The sequence below is a fragment of the Dromaius novaehollandiae genome, chromosome 3 (assembly GCF_036370855.1).
Source record: "Dromaius novaehollandiae isolate bDroNov1 chromosome 3, bDroNov1.hap1, whole genome shotgun sequence".
In the NCBI taxonomy this organism is placed as follows: Eukaryota; Metazoa; Chordata; class Aves; order Casuariiformes; family Dromaiidae; genus Dromaius; species Dromaius novaehollandiae.
The window spans coordinates 101,627,327-101,647,862 of NC_088100.1; the positions used below are offsets into that span (position 1 = coordinate 101,627,327).

At 41.3% G+C, this 20,536-nt stretch overlaps 1 protein-coding gene across 1 annotated transcript in view; it reads right to left on the reverse strand.

Annotated features, from left to right (window-relative positions):
• Positions 1–530: 530 nt before the first annotated feature.
• The window catches only part of PKDCC (protein kinase domain containing, cytoplasmic), a 39,151-nt gene continuing 19,145 nt past the window's right edge, over positions 531–20,536 (reverse strand). The window contains exons 4-7 of the mRNA XM_026123288.2: positions 17,747–17,826; positions 16,647–16,754; positions 4,740–4,913; positions 531–1,791 (exon numbers count right to left, since the gene is read on the reverse strand). Of these exons, the coding sequence (XP_025979073.2) occupies positions 1,706–1,791; positions 4,740–4,913; positions 16,647–16,754; positions 17,747–17,826 (448 nt within the window). The 3' untranslated portion in view covers positions 531–1,705. The remainder of the gene's footprint in view (positions 1,792–4,739; positions 4,914–16,646; positions 16,755–17,746; positions 17,827–20,536) is intronic.

Here is a 20,536-nt window from a genome sequence, read left to right on the forward strand (position 1 = left end):
GGATTCCTGAGAGCACAGTGATACAATCAGCTGAGCTATTATGGCTGCTAGTTTGATAATTTGTGAGTTATAGCTATTACAGCATGTCATTTCAGCAAATTGCTAGAAGTTTTGTTGCAGTATCATGACCTCAGAGGAACTGCAGTGAGACAAGAGCTGTTGCCGACTGTGTCACGGTCAGGCCACCTCGCCTGGGCAGGAGAGACCCTAAACCACCATGTAGCCCCATGAGTAATTACTTTAGCTTCTCTTCTAATCCTCTCCCTATTCCAAATGCTAGAAGACTGGTACTGACACGACTCAAACCACGGAGCAAGAAAGGCTGCTGAAGCGTTGTCTTCTAATGATCACTTCCTTCGCTACAGGCAAACGTTTAGACAAGGCCAACGTTTGCCTCCAGAAACACAGCCGTCAACAGAAGTCGCTGGAACAACTTAAGTTCCTTCCTGAAAAAATACCTCCCACTTAATCTACTTACAATATATTATGTCTTCACAGGATCCAGGCATTTATTCACAACACAGAAAAAGTACGTCTGAAAGAAACTGTATTTATTATTTTTTTACAAAAATAAACAATTTAAGAAACAAAAGCACATTTTTTTTCCTGACTGTACAAACTGCAAAACAGTATGACATTGGTCACTTTAGCATTTACTTTATTGCTTTCACTGAAAGCAAATTCTCTAGACACACCATGCCTATCAAATGCATTTTATATAGAATTAAGGCTAGCATTCATTTGCCATTATTAAGGTCATTTACTTCATTCACTCTAAGAATTAGCAAGCAGTGCCTTAGAAAACCAAGGATTTGATGATTAAAAATATGAGTAATTGCAAGATATTCATTAAAATGGTATGTTCCACCAGATGGATTGCTTTGCCAGTCTGTCAAAGATGCAGCTTAGTGAACAATTCAAACTTGATTCAACAAAAGTCTTAAGCACAGGCTTAATTGTAAGCATATGCTTAGGCCTAACCCTATTCAGCAAAGCACTCAGCACTTGGGTAAGTCCCTACCCTTTCAGTGGGACTATTCATATGCTTATGTGATTTGCTAGACCTACGACATGGCTTTTTTAAATTAAAAATGAAACTTTATGATAACACTTGAAGCAAAAATGAAAATTAGCTAGTCTTGCAATTCTAAACATAACCAGTTCACTGAGGAAGTACTCCTTCATTTTGACAAATAAGTTGGTCTTGCATATTTGATAGCTTTAACACAAATGCTGATTGTCTTCAGTAACGTTTGATATTTAGCTTACAAACCGGTATGTTTCAGTAACTCTATTGTGATTGTACTTGCCCAAATAAATATCAATGCAGAGGATGCAGACTTCTCATAGAAATGATCAGCTTTCATCCCCGTGCAAATATGCACAGGTTAGAAAAATTATGCTAACCTTGGTTAGAAAAGCTAGAGCTGCCAGCTGATTTATTACCAAAATTATACCCTAACAGTGTATCATATTTTGTATTTTGCTTTGTTTTAAAAATCACATTTTCAAAATGTTGTTTTATTGCACATTCATCCTGGTCATGCAGGTTATTTCTTTAAAGTTTTGTTTAGCACTCTATAGATTAGAATGAGTAATAGTGCAATTATCTCTCCGGCCACAGCCGTCTTAAACATAACAGCGGCCTATATTTATACACAAACAGCTCTTGTCACTCATGAGTCAAACTGAGCCACTTTAGCTGTCAACCTGTCACTTTCACATATGTTATCTTGTCAGGATCAGGTACGATATGATTTGAGGCCATCTTGAAGAAGACAAGCTGCCGACCTGAACAGAACAGGAAAGGGAGGAAAAAAGGGGAAAAAAAAGTAATTAGAAGTGATGAGCCCATTGCCTATTTTGAAACACTGACATTTCATACTCTTTAGGCAACCCAAGACTGAACTCTTTCTTAACTTCAACTGGTATAAAATTAAAATGCTTTCATCTAAAATTACACTGACTGTCCTTGGTTTCAGTGTGTTTACTCTTACGTAATTATGATCAAGATATGGCTGCATATAGCTAGCTCAATAGAAATGAGGGAAAGGTCTGAAGATTTTAATACAAATTTCACATGATCTTTAAAGATGTATTTAAGGACTCTCCCAGCAATATAAATGAGCTTGGGTTCAGGGCTTAAATGAAGGGCATTCATTTGATTGTACAGAAGAAGTATCGTCTTTGCTTGGATCTTTACAAAACTGATTTGTGCAACGTGCGTTAAACAAGACTTTCCCTGAACTCTCTCTTGCTGATCACTTTGCAGCTCTGGGTTTTAAACAAGCTATAGCAAGGTTTGATTCCTCACACAACAAAACTCAAGCAAGACAGGAACACCCTGGGCAGTGTAGGTCATCTGCCACATATACATCCAAGGCCAACGAGGCTGAAGTTAATGAGACTTCACTCATTGGTACCTGTGGGACCCATAGTACGGGTCTTGAGTCTCCCCACACCTACTGAACTGGCATCTTATTCACATCCCTCCCTAGATAAGCACCTAGACGGGCACCTGCCGTGCCACGGACCCTGACCGTGACTCTCCTTGGCACAGAGGCCGCAGATGTCTGCTACAGCTACTAGACCTCTGCCTTCACGCTCCCTAAAGTTCAGAAAATCAAATGCTCTTTACTCCCAGCCTGCTTCTCTAAGGGGCTCCCATAGCACTATTCCCTTAAAAAGTATCACATGGCAAGCCAGCTGCCTGGACTACTGACCAAATTTCCACTCCAAATTTCCACATTTCAGGGACTCAAGTGCTCATACATCAGGAATGACATGTTAAAGCTGATGATAAATAAGATTTACAGTATTGATACTCTGACTCATTTGCTTTTAATATTGTAACAGGAAACAGAACCTACTCTAAACTTCCTATGAATTTCCCTGTGCCATAAGATTTTTTTTTAGTATCTTAGTTAACTTCAGTGGTCTGACTATAGATAGTTTGACATGATAAGCTAATAGTCACTGACAAGGTTAAGATAAATTAGCTTTTTCTGGGTTCCATGGAAGTCTCTGTTCCCACCTCTGGGAAGCACAAGAAATTCAAAAAGCCATAGCAGTACACTGTCTAAAACACTCTGATACATAGCAAATTTCTGAAGTTTCTATGCATTTGTAATGCTTTCAGAGCTAGGGGCCTGCACTGAGAAAGAGAAACATATTTGTATAAGGCTGGCTTAGGGTATATTTAAGTTGCTCACCTAAGCGCAATGAAAGCATCCAGCTGCACACAGGATACATTTTGACTTTAAAGTTAAGACATGCTAAGGTCTCGGTTTTACAGAAAGAAACATGAGTCTTGGAGCCTAACTTACATGCCACACAAGAAGCCTGTGGCAGAGTAAGGACTTAAATCAGCTTTCCCCAGGTTTGGCTAGCATCAGTCATCCTTCCCCTCGGAGATGGGAGCAGGGGAGCTGACCTGGCCTTAGCAATGGCAGTCCCAGGCAGGAAAGCAGCTCTGCCTGGGTGACGACGACACACGGCACTCACTGGATGCTGAAGGCCGCAGCACACGTTTGAAAGTCCACCACCAGTCATCACAGAAGAAAAACTGGCTTCAGTGGGAGTTTTATCTTGTGCGAGGACTACGAAGGAACATGGATTTGGTCCAGGGTACCTTCTATGCACAAATCTGTCTTTCTTCATTATGCTTCATGAGATGCAGTCACCTCACAAGGACACTGCAGGTGGATCTGGCTGGCGCCAGCCGCAGGGAGATGCAGCTCAGCCAGGCAGTGGGAAGGGCTGCAGGTTAGGAGGGCCCTGCTCATCTGCGTGGGATTCAGCCCCACTCAACCTCTAAGCCATCCCAGAGCTGCAGCTATGAGGTATTCTTAGCAGACACTTGCAACATTTTAGTTTCTCAGATTACTGTGTAGTTCCTTGAAATAAGCCTAAGTCTGGTTCAGAAGTAGTGAGCCAGGGCTAATTCTGCACTAATGTAAATCGGCACTGACTGACTGACTGACTTCAATAGGACCACACTGCAACTACCAGGCCCACAAAACTGTTGGAAAATGTATTTATCTCTTCAAACAAGCTATATTCTGTTAGACAAGATGAGAAAATGAGTTGTGGTAGCAAGTGGGATTTTCCCCTACCAAGTTCTTTGTAGCCACGATACAGAGTGATGGGCACTTCCATTTCTCCCTGGTTTTGAACACTCCCTCCTTGCTGTCCTTCTGCCAAACCCATACTGAGAAAAGCACACCATTCCCATCAGAAGCAGGGCATCGTCTACATCAATCGGAAAGTCCCAGCTGGTTGAACGCGTGGGAGAACCTGTTTGGTTTTGTGTCAAACCGCAACAACCATATGGATTGGAAAGATTTATTTAAATCCAGATGTTGGGCCACGTCCTCCACATTTAACTGCGGAAACAAGTCACGGACTTTTGTTGTTGTTTCTGCTGCTGTATTTTAAAATAAAGTTTTGGACCCCCAGGCTGGGGAACCCTACGGCCCATGCACAGCAGCCCTCAGTGCCAGCTCCTTGGAGTCCAGCCACAGATTCCTGCTCCTCCAACAAGGCAAAGAAAAGCTCACCGAGAGCCAAGCTCTGCTGAAGCTAAAGCTTCAGAACCCATCCCATTTCTGGCTGCTGATGGTAGCTCCCACGGACAAGCACAGCGTGTTCCTCAAACTGTGCTAAAACACTGCTTCACTTAAAGCAGCCAGAATACACAACTCGGCTGCTGTTTGTGTTGAGCAGCATCCGTGACATACCTGTCCAAGTCGTCTGGTTAGTTAAGACAAAAGCTTTGCACTGGGAGTAGCTGTCACAGATCTCAATGGCTTCGTTGACATCAAACACGGAAAGGAGGCAGCCCTTATGATGGTAAGACGGCCAGCATCTGTAGTTCTCATCAGGAATAAAAGCTTCAGGCACCCGTTTGTACTCTGCAATTAACCAGAGCAAAGCAATCGTTTCAAAAGCTCTAGCAAACTGATTCTCTTTAACCAGGCAAAGTTTATTATAGCAGCTTAGGAGAGAAATATGTGATGGAAAAGGTGAACAACTAGACCGAAGCAGCCCTGTTTTAATCCCAAACGTGTTTATAGCTCTGCACCTTACTTTGCTTTTCCCTTCTCCTTTCTTCTTTTCACCCTTTTTTTCCAGAAAGTGTCTGTAAATAAACAGTCTGTGCACAAAATGCTTTCCCCTTCCCCACTGCGCAGGCGAGGCTTTGATTTTATTAGGAGTTTTACAGGAAGAATGTCCCTTTGAATAAACAGCATCCACTTGAATGAACTGACTCACTGTCCTACTTCTTAACAGGGAGCGGGATTGTCAGGGTGAGACCCGACCAGGCGTTCCCAGCCCTCCCTCTCGGTTAGAAGAGCATGCAATTTTCCTCCAGCCCCTTTAGAGAAGGAAGAAAAGACAGGCTTTTAATTAAGCAAACTTTTTTGCTTGCTCAGATTAGCACAAAAGGGGAGTTGCTTGGCGGGCCTCTGAGAGAAGAAAAAAAAAGTACACGAAGCATGTCAGCTTGGTTCTCGCCCAGTGCCTCGGCTCTGCCCGCGGATTACTCGTCTCCTTTGGCTGCCGTTCAGTCTCACTTGCCTTTATGAGCTCCCTCTTGTTCTCTGCGCACAGCTCCTCTCGGTTTCCCAGCTGCTTGGGGGGGTTCTCTAATGAATGCATCAGCAAATTTAACTAATCATTTATAAATATTTCTATTTAGCTTCCAGGCACACAAATTGATGGTTCCCTCCCGTCTCCCCGCCCTACGCCCTATTCAAAAAAGAAATACATTCTATATTTCTTCTAATTGTATCTATTACGGAAATTGGAGCTGCCTGCCCTGACTCACAGCCTATTCTCAAGTCACTTTGGTTCAAGCGTTTTCTGCCTGACATTGCAGATTCAGCCTGCTAATATTTCAGGCAGCGCTTTATACGAACACCACCAACTCACAAACCAGCGTGTCTACCAAATTGTAAACTACCAGTATTTCAATTGCGAGAAGAATTATACATCAACAAGTGCTCATTCACACCACACAGTCTGAAATAGTGTGAAAGAACTGCAGTAAATGCACTCTTTTCTAAGCATAGCTCATTGAAAGTATCGTAAGACACATTCACCAATAGGAAGCTAAATCAGAGCTGATCATGTCCCACTTAAATCAGAGGCAAAAAAGCTTGACTCAGAAAAGGTAGACTCATACTCACAAAGGAAAAAACAGAATCAAAAAGAAGTTTCACTTAGAAATGTTCATTCCACTGCCAAAAATATGCATACATTTCTTCTGAAGAAAAGTAGCTGCATAAATTAGAATCAGAATCTAGCTACTGGCTGGATAGGTAATGTCCCGTCTTTTCCTAATTTCTGTATAAATCGTATGATAACAATAATTATGGAGTGTAGCTGAATAATATTCTCATATCTTTGTATGATAAATGCTGAATATTGTACCGTACAGCCAAGGTCAGTAAAACGATGGGTGCAAATGAGATGCAAAGAGTACCAACTCACCACTGTCTGCACCATATATAACCATTTATACCAGTGTATATGACAGATTGACTGGATATAAAATGTGATCATTCACAACTTTTCTTTATATGACTGTGGAAGTGCCACATAGCAATGAATCGCACCAAACCCCGTAGCACAGCCACAAAATGGTAACACTGACTGTAGCAGAAGAAAATGAGCACATCTCACTAACTCAGGACACCAGCAGGGACCCCGTCCCGGCCCCTTACCGGAAGCACTCCTCCAAGCTCGCCCAGCTCCCGACGGCAGTGACTAAGATCAGGCTGCAGCAGCCCTTGGCATGCGGTCAGGTTACTTAGCCAAGCAGCCCCAATGCCACATTATTTTTTGGGTTTTTATGTAAGGCAGGAGCCTGTCTGAACAGCCCATATTTGGAATTACTGTTCACTTTTTAGACTCCTCTAGGCACAGCTATGCCTCTTAATATGCCTATAGTACTTTCCTCCTTCTCAACGCTCTCTCTTGCTATTACAACTGTTATGGGTTAGACTCTCGGCTGACTGCAACAGATTTCAAAAGCGCAATGGTGATTTACGTGAGCTGAGGTTCTCTCAGAGGTAGAAGATAAAGTTCTCCCCTTTTATTGACTTTTCCAAGGTGATTGAACCTGATAAATCATTTGGGCAGCTTGGAAAAATTAATCAACAGAGATGGGCCAGCAACAACTATGATCATGAAAGTGAGGTCCCGGCTTGTGAGTTCAAGAGAGGAAGTAAATCTCCAAGATGATATTTAGCATGTCCTCATCTTGTGAAAGGAAACAACTGCAGTCCTTCCTCTCCTCCAGCTCTCTGTTAGGCAGGGTGGCGGCGCTGGCCAGGCCCTAAAACAGGGAAGGCACCATGATCTGCAGTGATCGCAGGCTGCAGTACTCACATAAGTCATGTAGCATAACAAAGTGAGTACCTGACTGTGTGACCTACATACAAAGAACACTTCCCTGGAGGTGAAATCATTGTTTCTGGCACAGTTATGCCACACAGGTAAAGATGAAGTCCCTGGAGTCTAAGGGAAAGCCTAGAGGCATACGGCCTCCACAAAGGCAACTTTGGCAGCTCCCCCCAAATTGGCACAGACCTCGGAATACCTGCAGATTTGGGGATTTGAGCCTCCTGCCTATCCTGCCTGCTAGAAGTTTAGCGGAGGGGGAATGCAGCAAGGGAAGCACGAAGACAGGACCCTCGCAAGTTTCTCTTTCCATCGTGTGGTTTTTCCCATGAAGAAGAAGGAGCTGCACCAGCATCTCAGGCGAGAGTCACTGTTGCAGCACCATCCAAAGAGACCAGTAAGTTAGTTCTCAAAACTCGTGTTCACATTTGGAGCCCTGAGAGCTTGATCATACATTCACCTGGAGACTCGACATGAGAGACCGTCCACCCCGGCTTCCACCAAAGTCAGCAGCAACAGGAGCATGACCAGACCTTTTCATGACAGAGGAAATGCCAGCTAGTTTTGCTGTCAAAGCAAGTACCATATGGCTGAAAAGGAAGAACTAGCCACATCAGACACTCCTGAACTTCCTTTTCTGCACACCACTTTTCTTCCTACCGCTAGCATAGTAAGTCTTACGATGTTTTTCCTTTAATCATTCTTTCATGTTCTTTTAAAAACAGACATGTAGAGCTGAGCTACTCACTCAGGACCAACTGTGCTGCTGCCTGATGTGGCCACGCAGGGGAAAAGCAGGGAGGCAGCTCCTCTGCCTGCTTGTGTGGCCCACAGAGGAGAGGCCCACAATCACCGCACGCGCACTCAGGGACTGCTGCCAGCAGCTCCTTCCCCTTGGAAGCACCTCTCCAGAGGGATGGCAGAGAGGAGCAAAGAGACACAGCCCCGCGTCCTCTCTCACACTCCCAAATCAGCCCGGCACCCCCACCTCCCCAAGAAGCCAGTACGGGGCATCCTCTTTAATTATTATTATCACAGATGATTCCCCCTCCCCTCAGGCTCACGCGGAGACGCCTGGAGGCACTCTCTTCCAGGGACAGCGCTGCCCATGTGTCTTTTACATCCTTGTGAATGCTTCACACCTCAGCCTATAGAAACCAGAAACTCACTGCAACACTGACTGAGTGCTGGTCTGAGGAAGCTGCATCTTTCTTCAAACTTTGCTTTGTCTCGAGCATGGTAAGGTACCTGCCTTCCTAATTTGCAAAGCGAAGGCAAATATCTTTGGCATCTCTTGTTTACACTGCAACAAATTACGGAGCTGACCCCCTAGCCCTTATTTGTACAAGTTGTGAAGAAAAAGACTTTTCTCACATAAGGTAGGAGGAAAAGGAGGAAGGGCATCTTGAAGCATGCCCCTTTATGAAAATGTGTCCCAGCAATGACAGGCACCTCCTGCTTTTACTTGCACTCTATTAGCAGCAGCCAGCAGGAAATATGTGTTCACACGGTGTACGTGTGGCTACGTAGCCCTCTGTCAAATCAGGGCGGCATCAGCTCCTCACATACAACTCCAAATTATACAGGAAGGAAATGCCTATTCTGCACGAGGTATCTAAACACATGATGAATCCAAATGTTGATACTCTTTGCACTGTTTTAAAGGGCTGTTCTTCTCTTGTGCAAAATTTGCTCCATAATCCGTTACAGAGAGGCACAGCTATAGCCCATGCTTCTGAAAGCCTTCACGGTATACTTTGAAATATGCATCAGGACAAAAATACTACAGCACAAACTTACCTTATGTTACAGACACGGAGTAAGTCAAATAGACATTAATGCCAACCATATCAAATCTCAGCTAAAGTGCTGGGCTTCCCTTACACCTTTCAATGATCATCCTGGTCACTTCAGTGCAGCTACTTGCCCAGTTTAGCAATACTCCACTGGTTTAAAGACAGCTCTAGCTCAGGTTTTTGTCCTGCCAAGACCTGAAACGTACTTAAATGGAGCCCATGGAATTTGAAGGCTCACAGCAGTAAATCACATCATAAAAAGGTCAAAGTTCTGGTCGATTTCCAGACTAATGGTGTTTAAAACCAATAAATACTTGCCTAATACTATAAATGCAGCCATAAATTTACACTTTTGCATACATATGCGTAGTTTGACACAGAGTATATAAAGTCTATCACAGTAATGGCAAGGAATAGATCAGAGAAATGAAAGACATTCGTACCAGTATCACAACTGAAAAAGAATCCTTTTTTCCATCTACTGATTTTGCGAGGATTGAAGCGAATAAAATGTAATGCAGTAGGCCTAATCTTGATGTCACTTATGACAGATTTACTCCAGCTTAACAGATGGGAGCTGATTCGTTGCTCATAGTTATACGAATAAATCAGAGTAGGAAACATTTTTCCTGCCACATAAACATTTTGAAGTTTCAAACTATCTTCCTGTGCGGAATCTAGGCAAATCTCAAAATTTTTCTTTTCAGATTTAATGGCTTTTAAATGGTTTTTAAAGCTTGCTCTGGTCAATGAAAACATGCTGTTTCAATCATTCCAAAATCGTCCATTTCCAAGTCAACCTCTTTATTTAAAAAAGTAATTATAAGCTAATGGGGACCATGAAACAATAAAAATAAATCAACAATTGAATCATAAAACAATCTTTGTATTTTGTTTTTTCTTAACTTAATAAGAAAGAAAGCCATTGAGAAAATGTCCTTCCTGTGAAAAGTTTCATGTTCATTGAGCCGAAAATTTCTGTTTAAAAAGTATTGTGTTGAAAACTGCTCAGCCAGTTCTCAACATGAATCAAGAAACTTCCAACAAAGTTGTACACAGAGTCAGTGTGAGATCAGAATTAAGCTTCTTTGCGTGAATTCTATCACTTCCCATTCATTGCAAGTAGCAAGAACAAAATTAGGCTGATCTGCACAGCTATAGCCAGTGCAAAATGAGCACCTTTTCATGACAGATAAAAGAGGCATCTTTAAAAACAATCTGCAGCATCCCTGACTAGTGCAAGAACTATAAAAGAAAAGCAATGCGTAAAAATCTTAACCTATCAAAAATCACCTGCGCTGTCCCAAAGCCAACTATAATCTATAAACATACTCATTTTCACCGTACTAGACCGAATCATATAAATAACTCCACAAGTATATTATAAACTATGTGAAACCGCCTGTGGTTTCCCCCTTTTAGCTTGTTTGAGTCACCCTAAATCTGACTTTAATCAGTCCTAATGACCGTTTATTTCAGCCACAGCAGCCAGATTGCATTTTTACTACCAACTACAGCTACTAGTTGGAAAATTGCCCAGTTTTCTTTTCTGGTTATCACCTGCCATTACACCATGGGTCAATGACACAGATGCAATAATGTTCATCCTTGAAACAGAAATCGTATTACTCCTTTTCCTCCTTCCTCTTTTCCTCCACTCTAGCATAAAACAGACAGTTGATTCTGTACTTTCTTTTAATTGCTTTGCTTGCAATTAAGCAGAAAGACCCTGAACCTGCCAATCTCAGTTAAATGTGGTATTGAGCAGTATTTTGCTATACAAACAGTCTCACTGACTCCCAGGGAGATTAAGGAGAACAGAATTGGATTTTAAATAGATAATATACACTTACGTTTCAGTATGATTCATTGTATGCTAAAATTTCCTCATGCTTCAATACATCACATTTAAACATTCTTCAGACAAAAGGCTTCATAAAAGCTTATGTATAGTTGTGCTATGGAAAGCTGTTTTTTGCTATGTCTGAGAAAAGGAGACGCTAGGCGTACCCTGGGCGTCTCTGCTTTAAAACCTTTCTGACAAATCACAAGTGTTTGGAAGGACAGGAAGGTCTGATAGGGCACTTACTTGCCATAAGGCAAATTTGCCATAAGGCAAAGAAGTATTGCTTTTCTGAGTGTACTTTTCACCCTTCAGCTGCTTCACGCATGTAGGCTGCAAGCTAAGCAACACTGCCTCTTTTTATGTGCTTCTATTGCGCTTACAGTAGACCCACATTTAAAGTGGTATGTATGGTGCCACCGAAACACAAATAAAGAAGAAGAATGACATGTTACGTTACACTGCATTCCTATTAACATTGCGTAGCTGGCATCTTTTCTGCCTTGCACATCACGATCCAGGGCCAGCTCACCAGGCTGCCGCTACAGAGCCAGTCTGTATCCACTGCCATTTCTGCCACGCACACCCATTTATTGAAGACAACCACACCAAACAACTGAGTGCCAAAAATGTTCATTAGCTGAATTTGGCCCACTCGCTCATAAAAGCAATGGTGCTGATGCATGAGGCAAAAGGTTTATAGGGTCAGATGCACATGTATGGGGGTATTTAAATTTGAAGATAGATGCCTGTAGGATTTTAAAAAGATACTTAGTGACTTCGCTCATCTTTTCCAAAGGAAATGAGGATCTAGCCCAGCAGCAAAAATTATTTTGCTGTATGCTGCTGAGTTTGACCTGGAGAGGTTTAGCAACAGCAGACAGAGGAAATCAGAGCAGAGCACATTGCCTAATGAGCAGTGCACACTGTCTGCACCATGGTGAGATGCACTTCTCCCACGTGGGCAACAAACAACCAGTCACTGTTCCCTGGCTGAACTACAACCCTGCACTAATGACAAAATCAGTGACACGGAGGAAAAGCGGCACCTTGCCAGCCTCACGGTGGAGGTGAACACTGGCTCCCTGCCTGCTTTATATGCTGGGAGAAAATCACTGCCTGCTGCCCCCGCACCACCCTTCCTCTACCACTCAGTTGGGCTGGAGCAAACGCGCTGCCCTGCCGCGCTTCCAGCATCGTACAGGGTGCAATGGGCAAACACTCCCGGTCCCCCTCTGCATGCTGGGCATGCCTACGCAATTAATATGAAATTAATATGAAAGTGCTTTCAGTCCCATGCACATTTACCCCTCAGCTCACCACAAAGCCGCCTTGACATCCCTGGGAAAGGAACACAAAACACCCGAGCGCCAGATAAAGCAGGAATCTGGGCTGCAAGGGCTGCTCCGCGGCATGCTCCCCGCTGAGTCTGCACGCGCCTTCGGCACGACGCTTCTAGTCTTAGCGTTTCGGCCTGCCATAGGATATGCAAACGAACTGTCTCAAACACTATTCAGCAACCTTGCAAAAATTTCTCTCGCACACGCACGTGTGCACACACACGCACCCCCTACTTGACTCCAAAAATTCTTGCATAGATTTACCATTTCCTAAGCAGGTTGCTATAGTGATCCTGCAAAATACTTTTTCAAAACACTGTTGTACTGTAAATGTTTACATACAGCATAATCCTGCCAAATTGTCTTAAGACAAAGGGAAACGCAAAGTGTCTTTGCTTTCTGTCCAGCCTTCCAGCCTTTTTAGCATTGCGAATGTACTTTCAGCTAACAACAGAGGCTAATTATGCCTTTCTGTGGGCTTGCACAGCCTTAGGCCTAATAATGGGTCATCTATTAGCTTTAATGAATAACAAAGCTATCAGATTTACTAGTGTTAGCTGATTTCACGCATTTCTGAGTAAATTCTGAGCTAACTGAAAGGCTGGGGGCTTAGCTCAAGGGCCGGACACCCAGTTGGTACAAATCAGTGTCAGCTGATCGAAGTAATAAAAATTTTGATACTGCAGCAGGACTTTACTGATGAATGTCAGTAGATTTTTTTTATGGTTTTCTTAATCTTGATAACTAAAGGAACAATTTAATCATTTTAGATAACATATGTGAAAAGAAATGCATGGTTCCTGGTTTAATTCACATTCCTCTGGATTGCAGCAAGGGAGGCCAACAGTCAACGAAATATAAAGGTATTTGCTCATGGTGTTGTTTTAAACACCATAATGTTCCTATACCAACATTAACAGTCGTGTGATTTATGATTACAGAACACATACATAGCTATCGAATGTCTCCTGCGCCTCGACTCTGTTTCTAAGATACTAAAGCAAAGTCCAGAGCATAATATAATTTACAGCACTATAAAATATTTTACAACTGAAGCACAGTGAAAGCTTAATATCCAAGACCTTCTGTAATATGACTATGTCATCTTGTTAAACTGAATTTATGGGAACACTAGGATTGACAAGAACTTTCTTCGTGGCACTTTCCTACTGATTATCAATATCACCTTTCGCACTTCATGTTGTTCCTAGGAGGAGGTCTTCCTTTCAAAAACATAAGTTCACACAGATAACAGCCTGTTTCCTAAAAGTTTATATTTTAATTATGTCCTTAGATGACTTGCCCAAAATCATGATCTCTTCCTTCCTAGAAAGAATTTATAACAGTCTATGCAAGACGACGGGTAATTCAAAACATCTAGACTTTCAATGCAAATTCTCAAGCATCATCACCTGAAACTTCTTTTTTTTTTTAACAAAACAAAACAAAAAAAAACACACCTGCACTTCTTTGATCTGAATTTTCCTCTAGTTTTGCTTTTAGTATTTGAAAATAGAACATCCACCAGAGAGGCCTTATTTTGTCAGTCTTTCAGGTGTCAGTGAAGATTCATGGCAACTGCTACTTTTTCTTTTAAGATTTCAGAACAAAATAGCTTGCCTCACACTGAATAGTTAATTCTTGTCTTTCCTGCCATTTGAGAGGGTGAAAATCTTGGGAACCACTCACCTTGCGAAATTTCCATCATCTGAACCAAAATCTATGTGAATTTGTGCCTGCAAGATCTTGGCACCCTGGTATGTGAATGCAAAGCCCTGATTAACTCTGATCTGGCCTCAGAACCAAACCACAATCTCCAGTTTTAACTTACTCTAGCACTGGATTGGAAAACAGTCTCCTTGAACTTTCATTATATTGTAGAACAAGAAAAAAGATTTAAAAACCCATAATCAAAAAAATATTTTTCCTTGGTTTTCTGAGAGTAACCCAATGACCTAAAGTCTAAACAGGACCAAAAGACTACCGCAGTTTGTGAAAGTATCACAGTTCTCCCTTTTCAACCCTGTCTCCGCCTCCACTACCCACCAGTTATATAAAATGTGGAATTTCTTCTACTCTTCAGCCCTGGTTTTGCTGGGCCAAGAAGCCAGCTCAGCTGGGAATGTCCCGCCAGCGAGGAGAGGCTGGTTATGTGGACACCAAGCCTCTTTCAGCACCACTATCACACTCTCCTGCCACATCACCGTACCACAGCAGAATTTCTCATTTATTGAATAATCTTTGGACTGGAAGCATTAAAAATGAATTCTGGCTTGACTTTACAAATGAAATATTAGTTGAGGGAGGAATGTGTGTGGAATAAAAGTGATAAGAATGAGTAGGTAGGGCTATTTTCACCCTTATGGTATGACGTCTTCATATTTTTCTGGCAAGGAAAAGGAGTCTTAAAATAGGAATAAATTACAGCGCCTTTTCTGTTTGGGTAAAGTGGCCTTAGAACAAACGAGAAACAGGTCTGCACATCTTAAAGATATGGCAGCTAAGTCTGAAAATATATCTCCTGTAAGTGTAACTTCTACTGACATGTTTGATTTCTCAGGCTCGCTATAGGTTGAGATCTTTTTCATATCAAAGTATTTACACTCAGGATCTTTAATTTAGCACCCTCTTAGACTGGTGAAATATGTTACTTAAAGTTTCTATGTATTTTCAATATCTTTGCTGATGTTATAGAGTACGTAGGTCCCCGAGCAGTGTCCTAAAAGTAAAAAGGGCTACTTGCACAGGAAGGCGTTACTAACCTTGAACAAGGGCAGCAGATTCTGTGTTATACTATCCAGGACTCTATGGAATTAAACTAACACAAGAATGTGTATTTATTATAGCACAAAAATGTGTACTTATTATAGTAGCCAAATACACAGGAAGGTCTGCTCCGTCTTACTAGAAACTTGCACTGTTACGTTTACTGCTGCTGTCCTAAACTTTCCTCCCTTCATATTGTCCTGATATGGTGGTTAAATCTGGAATCAACCAGCATCACAGAAAAACTTCAGCCTTCCTGGCACTTCTTCAACAAAGGACGTGTTTGTACTATTGATTGTACTGCTGAAAATAATTTTGCTGTGTTGACAGGCATCACTCAGCACAGACTGTGATGAAAAGCTGAAAATTAGAAAGTTAAATGAACACCTGCAACAATTTTCCTGCCAATTTTACAACAAAATAAATATTGAATTATTTCTGATAAGTGGGTCAAATTCATCCCTGGTGTCATGGCCCCTTGAGGTTAACAGTGCTATGACAGGAATGAATTTGGCTCCTGTGTCTTTCACAGAGCAAATGCTTCACTGAACTTTTCAAATGCGCTGTGCCAACATTCATCTTCATTTAGAAGCCATCTCTCCTTCATTACTGTGCTCTTGCAGCAAAACCGTAATTTTCCTATCAACTTGCAGTCAATTATGTCAACAGTCTGACATGAATATTGTACATACACAAAAAATAATTTGCACAACAGCTTTTTCAATTGTTTGGCTTAACAGCCATTTCCATTCTACATAATCTTATTCGAAATGTATTACTCCACAAGGTATCCTTCTGGGAAGAACATGCATCCCTTTATATCAGAGTTGCTTGAATAGCACTTTACATACCTGTGGTGCTAGAGAGGATATTTTATGAAAAAGAAAAAGATGCTATTGTGCAGCTTCATTTTCAACCTGTGCCTTTTTTGTTATCCTATTGCTAGCAGAAGCTGGGAGATAGGGTATCCTTCCCTTGCAAAGAAAGGAAAAATCTTATTCTTCCATTTACAGATGCTCAGTCCTGCAAGAAATTCCTGTAAGTCTCAGGAAATCCACAGACGACTGAGGCATCTTTACGGGGTTCCTATTTTAATCCTCCCATCAGCTCATGTTTGGGGGGTTCTCACACTCCCACAGTAGGGAAGTGTTTGGATGTGCTGCACTTCTCAGCATGAGTTTATGAAACAGATTTCCACAGGTCTGCTATGATGGAGAGCAGCACTCACCGCCTTTCCCTCTTCCCCAGGAGACCGTGCTCGCACCTACAGAAGTCCAACTACCTTATTTAGTGTGAGGGGCTTCAGAAGGTGCCCAGGAAACAAGACGCAGACCTGAAATCATTTTGTGCTTGAAATCGTTTCATATTTGAAGTCATGTGCATGGTTTCAAGAGCCTTTGAGCCCCCTCAGTTTTCTGGATATTTCCCTTTCAATCCTCAAACAAAAGACAAAGCGGAGTCTCTGATTTTAAAATTTGAAAAAGAATACTTTACCAGTTTTCGGTATCCGAGTCGTGTTCTGTAAGTACTCTCCGCTCTTATACAAATTCAAAACTCTTTCTAGTTGAGCAGCTGTTTCATCTATTCCCCAGTGAAGTTCTCCTTTAAAAGCACAGAAAAAGAATGATTTAGATGAGGAGCAACCTTCACAGAAGTAAAGAGAGGCTGCATTCAGATAAAGTCCTAGGCGTCAGGACATGGTGGTGCCCTACTTTATGATGGTGCCGTGATGTGAATATAAAGTCTAGTAGATATTACAAAGTGACAACCCAATTGCTTTTCACACCAGACACGAGCCCTGCTATAACTAGGCTTGTCAAGGGGTGACTAGTCCAGCTGGGGACCTCAGGACTGCAGGCAGCAATCACTGCAGTGGGCTCCCCACGAGAGACGAACCTCAGCCAATGCAGGGAACACCAAAGGATTTGTTTGTTCATTATTTATGGCCTGGCATCGTCAAACTTCTCCATGAAATGTACGTAGTACAAGATACAAAACCCCAAGAACAAGAAACCAAAAGCCTCAAAGTGCATACACAACTTAAACTACTCTTTTCCCAAAGGCACTATTTTTGTAATTAATAAAGATCTAGGGTAATTTCACTTGCCTCTGGCTTCTGAAGTATAAAAGCATTGTTAGTACAATTGGAGACTGGGAAATATCTTGTCTTTATAACTGAAATTCCCCTTGGTAAAGACAGGGACTTTCCAGATCATGCAGTTAAGTCCACACTGACTCAGCTCTTCACGTGGGACTAAAAGGCCGCAGAGTGTTGCACACTAAACGGGAATGAATTTTATTTGGATTGTTCCTTGTGAGATTGTTACTGAAGTGCATACAAAGATGCAATTCACCCTTGTACTGAGGTATCAGGAAGGAGTATGCATGTCTGAAACCCAGTTAAAACCTCAAAATATGATTTCACTGATATTCAGGGCCATTCTTGCCTTCTCTGCCTGGGGTGAATTTTATCCTGCATAAAAGGACAATCTGGTTCTATTACAATGAACATAAAAGCAGCATTCTCCAAATCCCAAGCATGATAGTCACACTAAAAAAAAGATATTTGGCATTACCACATTTAGTGTGATTACCTGTTGCGTTGACTATCTCATCCAATAATGGTCTCAGTGAGGATGGGGCACTGTGTGGCAGAAGATACGTAAAAAAAAACCTGCAATGGAAAAATAACCCACATTAAAGAAAAAAAAAAAAGTTACATGTGTCTGGTAACTACCAAACAACATAAGGAATAAAATTTTAATTGCTTATAAGCCACCGACCTATTCAGGAAATATAATCGTATTCTATAGTCAAATAAATATGTAGCTGAGACTATTCACACAGCTGTCTGGCATACCTAGACCAAGCTGTTACATACAAGGCCGCCTTGTACCTACGTGTAAATGTTCCGTTAATACAGAAATTTGCTATGAAGCCCCATGGATTGTGACTATTTGCAAAGCTCTCTGTACTTCAACAAACTAACAGGACACCAACCTCAGAAGTCTTGGGGGGTTTTCAAACCTTGAAAGTGTGTAACTCAGATTTCTGTTCATTTGACTATTATTTTCTTTTCTACAGTTTTCTCAGGCATTAAAATGAATGGCCAGGAGAAAACCTTCTTCTATTGTTGTAATACCACTGCAGTTCAGAATATCTGCTCTGTTCTCATCATTTATCTAAATTCCAGGTGCATTCATGTGGATAGTCATGTTGGATGCATATCCTCTACTGAAAAAAACAGTAGTGATTCAAGTGATTTTGATCTATTTTGCATACATATAAAAGCACTACAGCAATTCTAGAACACCCATATCAAAAAAGGTCTACGAGTTTACACATACTTCTCACAGTCTTAAACTAACTGATTATTTTTTATGACTGTTCCTAAACTATCCATGCTCAATCACTGTTGATAAAACAGTGGAAAACCTAACAGGAGAGAGAATTTAAATGTTGATATCCTTACAAAACACCTCTCCTACAGAGAAGGAGGGCTATAAAATAAAAATATCTTATATATATAAGGTACACTTAATTTCACATTGTTCCTTTACATTTCTATTACTCTGACAGTATTACTAACTACTGCAAACTCAGTGTCATAGCAACGTAAGATAAAGATGGACAGTTCAGGATCTGACAATATAAACAGAAGTATCAAGACATAAATATTAGGCAATGAGCAGAACAGTAACACAATTGGGATATTGCCCTGCTTTATATCTAACCTGCAAAGCAAAGTAAATGTTTTTTTCACATACAGAGACCACACTGTCAAACAGAAACCTACGGTGACTCATACTCTGAAGATGGAATAACAGATGTCTTACATAAGCACAAATTAAAAAAATTGAGTTACTGATAGCAAAAGTTGATCATAGGCACAAGTATTATTGAGCTGACATATTCCACTTATACAATGAATATTTCCTTGAGATTTTAGCTTATATTATGGAAGAGTAAAATTTATCTGTTGCAAAAAAAGAAATATTTATGATTTTCACAAACAGGATTTTCCACAGGTAGGTTTTCTCAGCGATGAGTATGAAATAGCCAATATAAATACATGCAGAAGTTTAAAGAGCAGCGTAACGTTTGCAATGAATAATTTACCTGGTAAATTTTACCTCATTTTTCTTAGAGAATATCCACCAGCAGACTCCAATTGATTGTGAACAGCTCTTTGCAAACATTCAGTAGCTGTCATTTACTTTTCTAAACACCGGATAGATGCAAGTCATGGAGCTTATTGTTTTTCCCTGGCTATATAAATACACAACTTGTTCTAAAGCAAACACCCACATGTGCAGCTCTGAAATGTACAGACCCTGGCACCTGGAAAACTCAATTATATGAACATTTGTTATTCACAGATTCTAAGGCCAGTGGCATCGTTTGTGATCTGCCTAACACGGACTGTCAGATTCTCTTAAATTTTCTCCTACAGGGTTTTTCTCTTTTCTTCTCTTCCTCGAAGAACTATCTGATCTTAATTTAAGAATTGTCAATGATGGGAAATTCATCTCAGCCATTCGTTAATAGTTCAAAGTACTGATTATCCTTATCTTTAAAACTGTTAAGTGTTTTTCAGAATGTTCCTCCAAATATTTGGAGGAAAACCCACAGAGACATGTTTGTGATAGAAGGCAACTATTTGAAAATTAAGATGTGCCAGTTCTTGCATAGTGGAGTTTGGGGTTTTTTAAATGTTTTCTCTCTTTTAATTATTTACCTCATAAAGAGGTAAATAAATATCTTTATACCCATATAAAGAAACGAACTGGACAGCCTAATTATCTTTTCAAGGACAGGGCCTACTATATTTTAAAATTGCAAGGGATTTATGCAGTTGTTTGATATAGTGCTGCTTTTGACTTCTAGCTAACAGCACTAGTAACCCTTTGCTGATCTTGGAGACAGCAGTACTGGGAACCTCTAACCACACGGCAACAGAGTGCACGAAAATATGAAATTCTGTAGCCTGCACTGAATGAACTGAACAAAAGCCCTCCCGGACAAGCACTCGGAGATTGCTGCTGATGCTTCATCACGGATGGTCGCAGCCTACTGTAGTAGGAATCTGTTATCAAACAAAAGCCCACTGTCTCCATCATATTAAGCAAAAACAGGGGCTGCAAACACTGGGATGCTGCATGTGTTACACCCTGGCGAGCGGTTCAAAGGAAGTGTTAAGAACTATAATAGAAAAAGACTGCTTCCTTCAGCGAGAGCGGCAACCTGCCCACCACATTGCAGGCAAATCCCTAGTTAGGACGCAGATGCATGGATGCCTATTAAAGGTTTCTTAGCCAGAACAGTAAAACGGTCATAACCAAAAGCTAGCTAGCTAAGCAGGATCTTTAATCCAAGCAAATGGA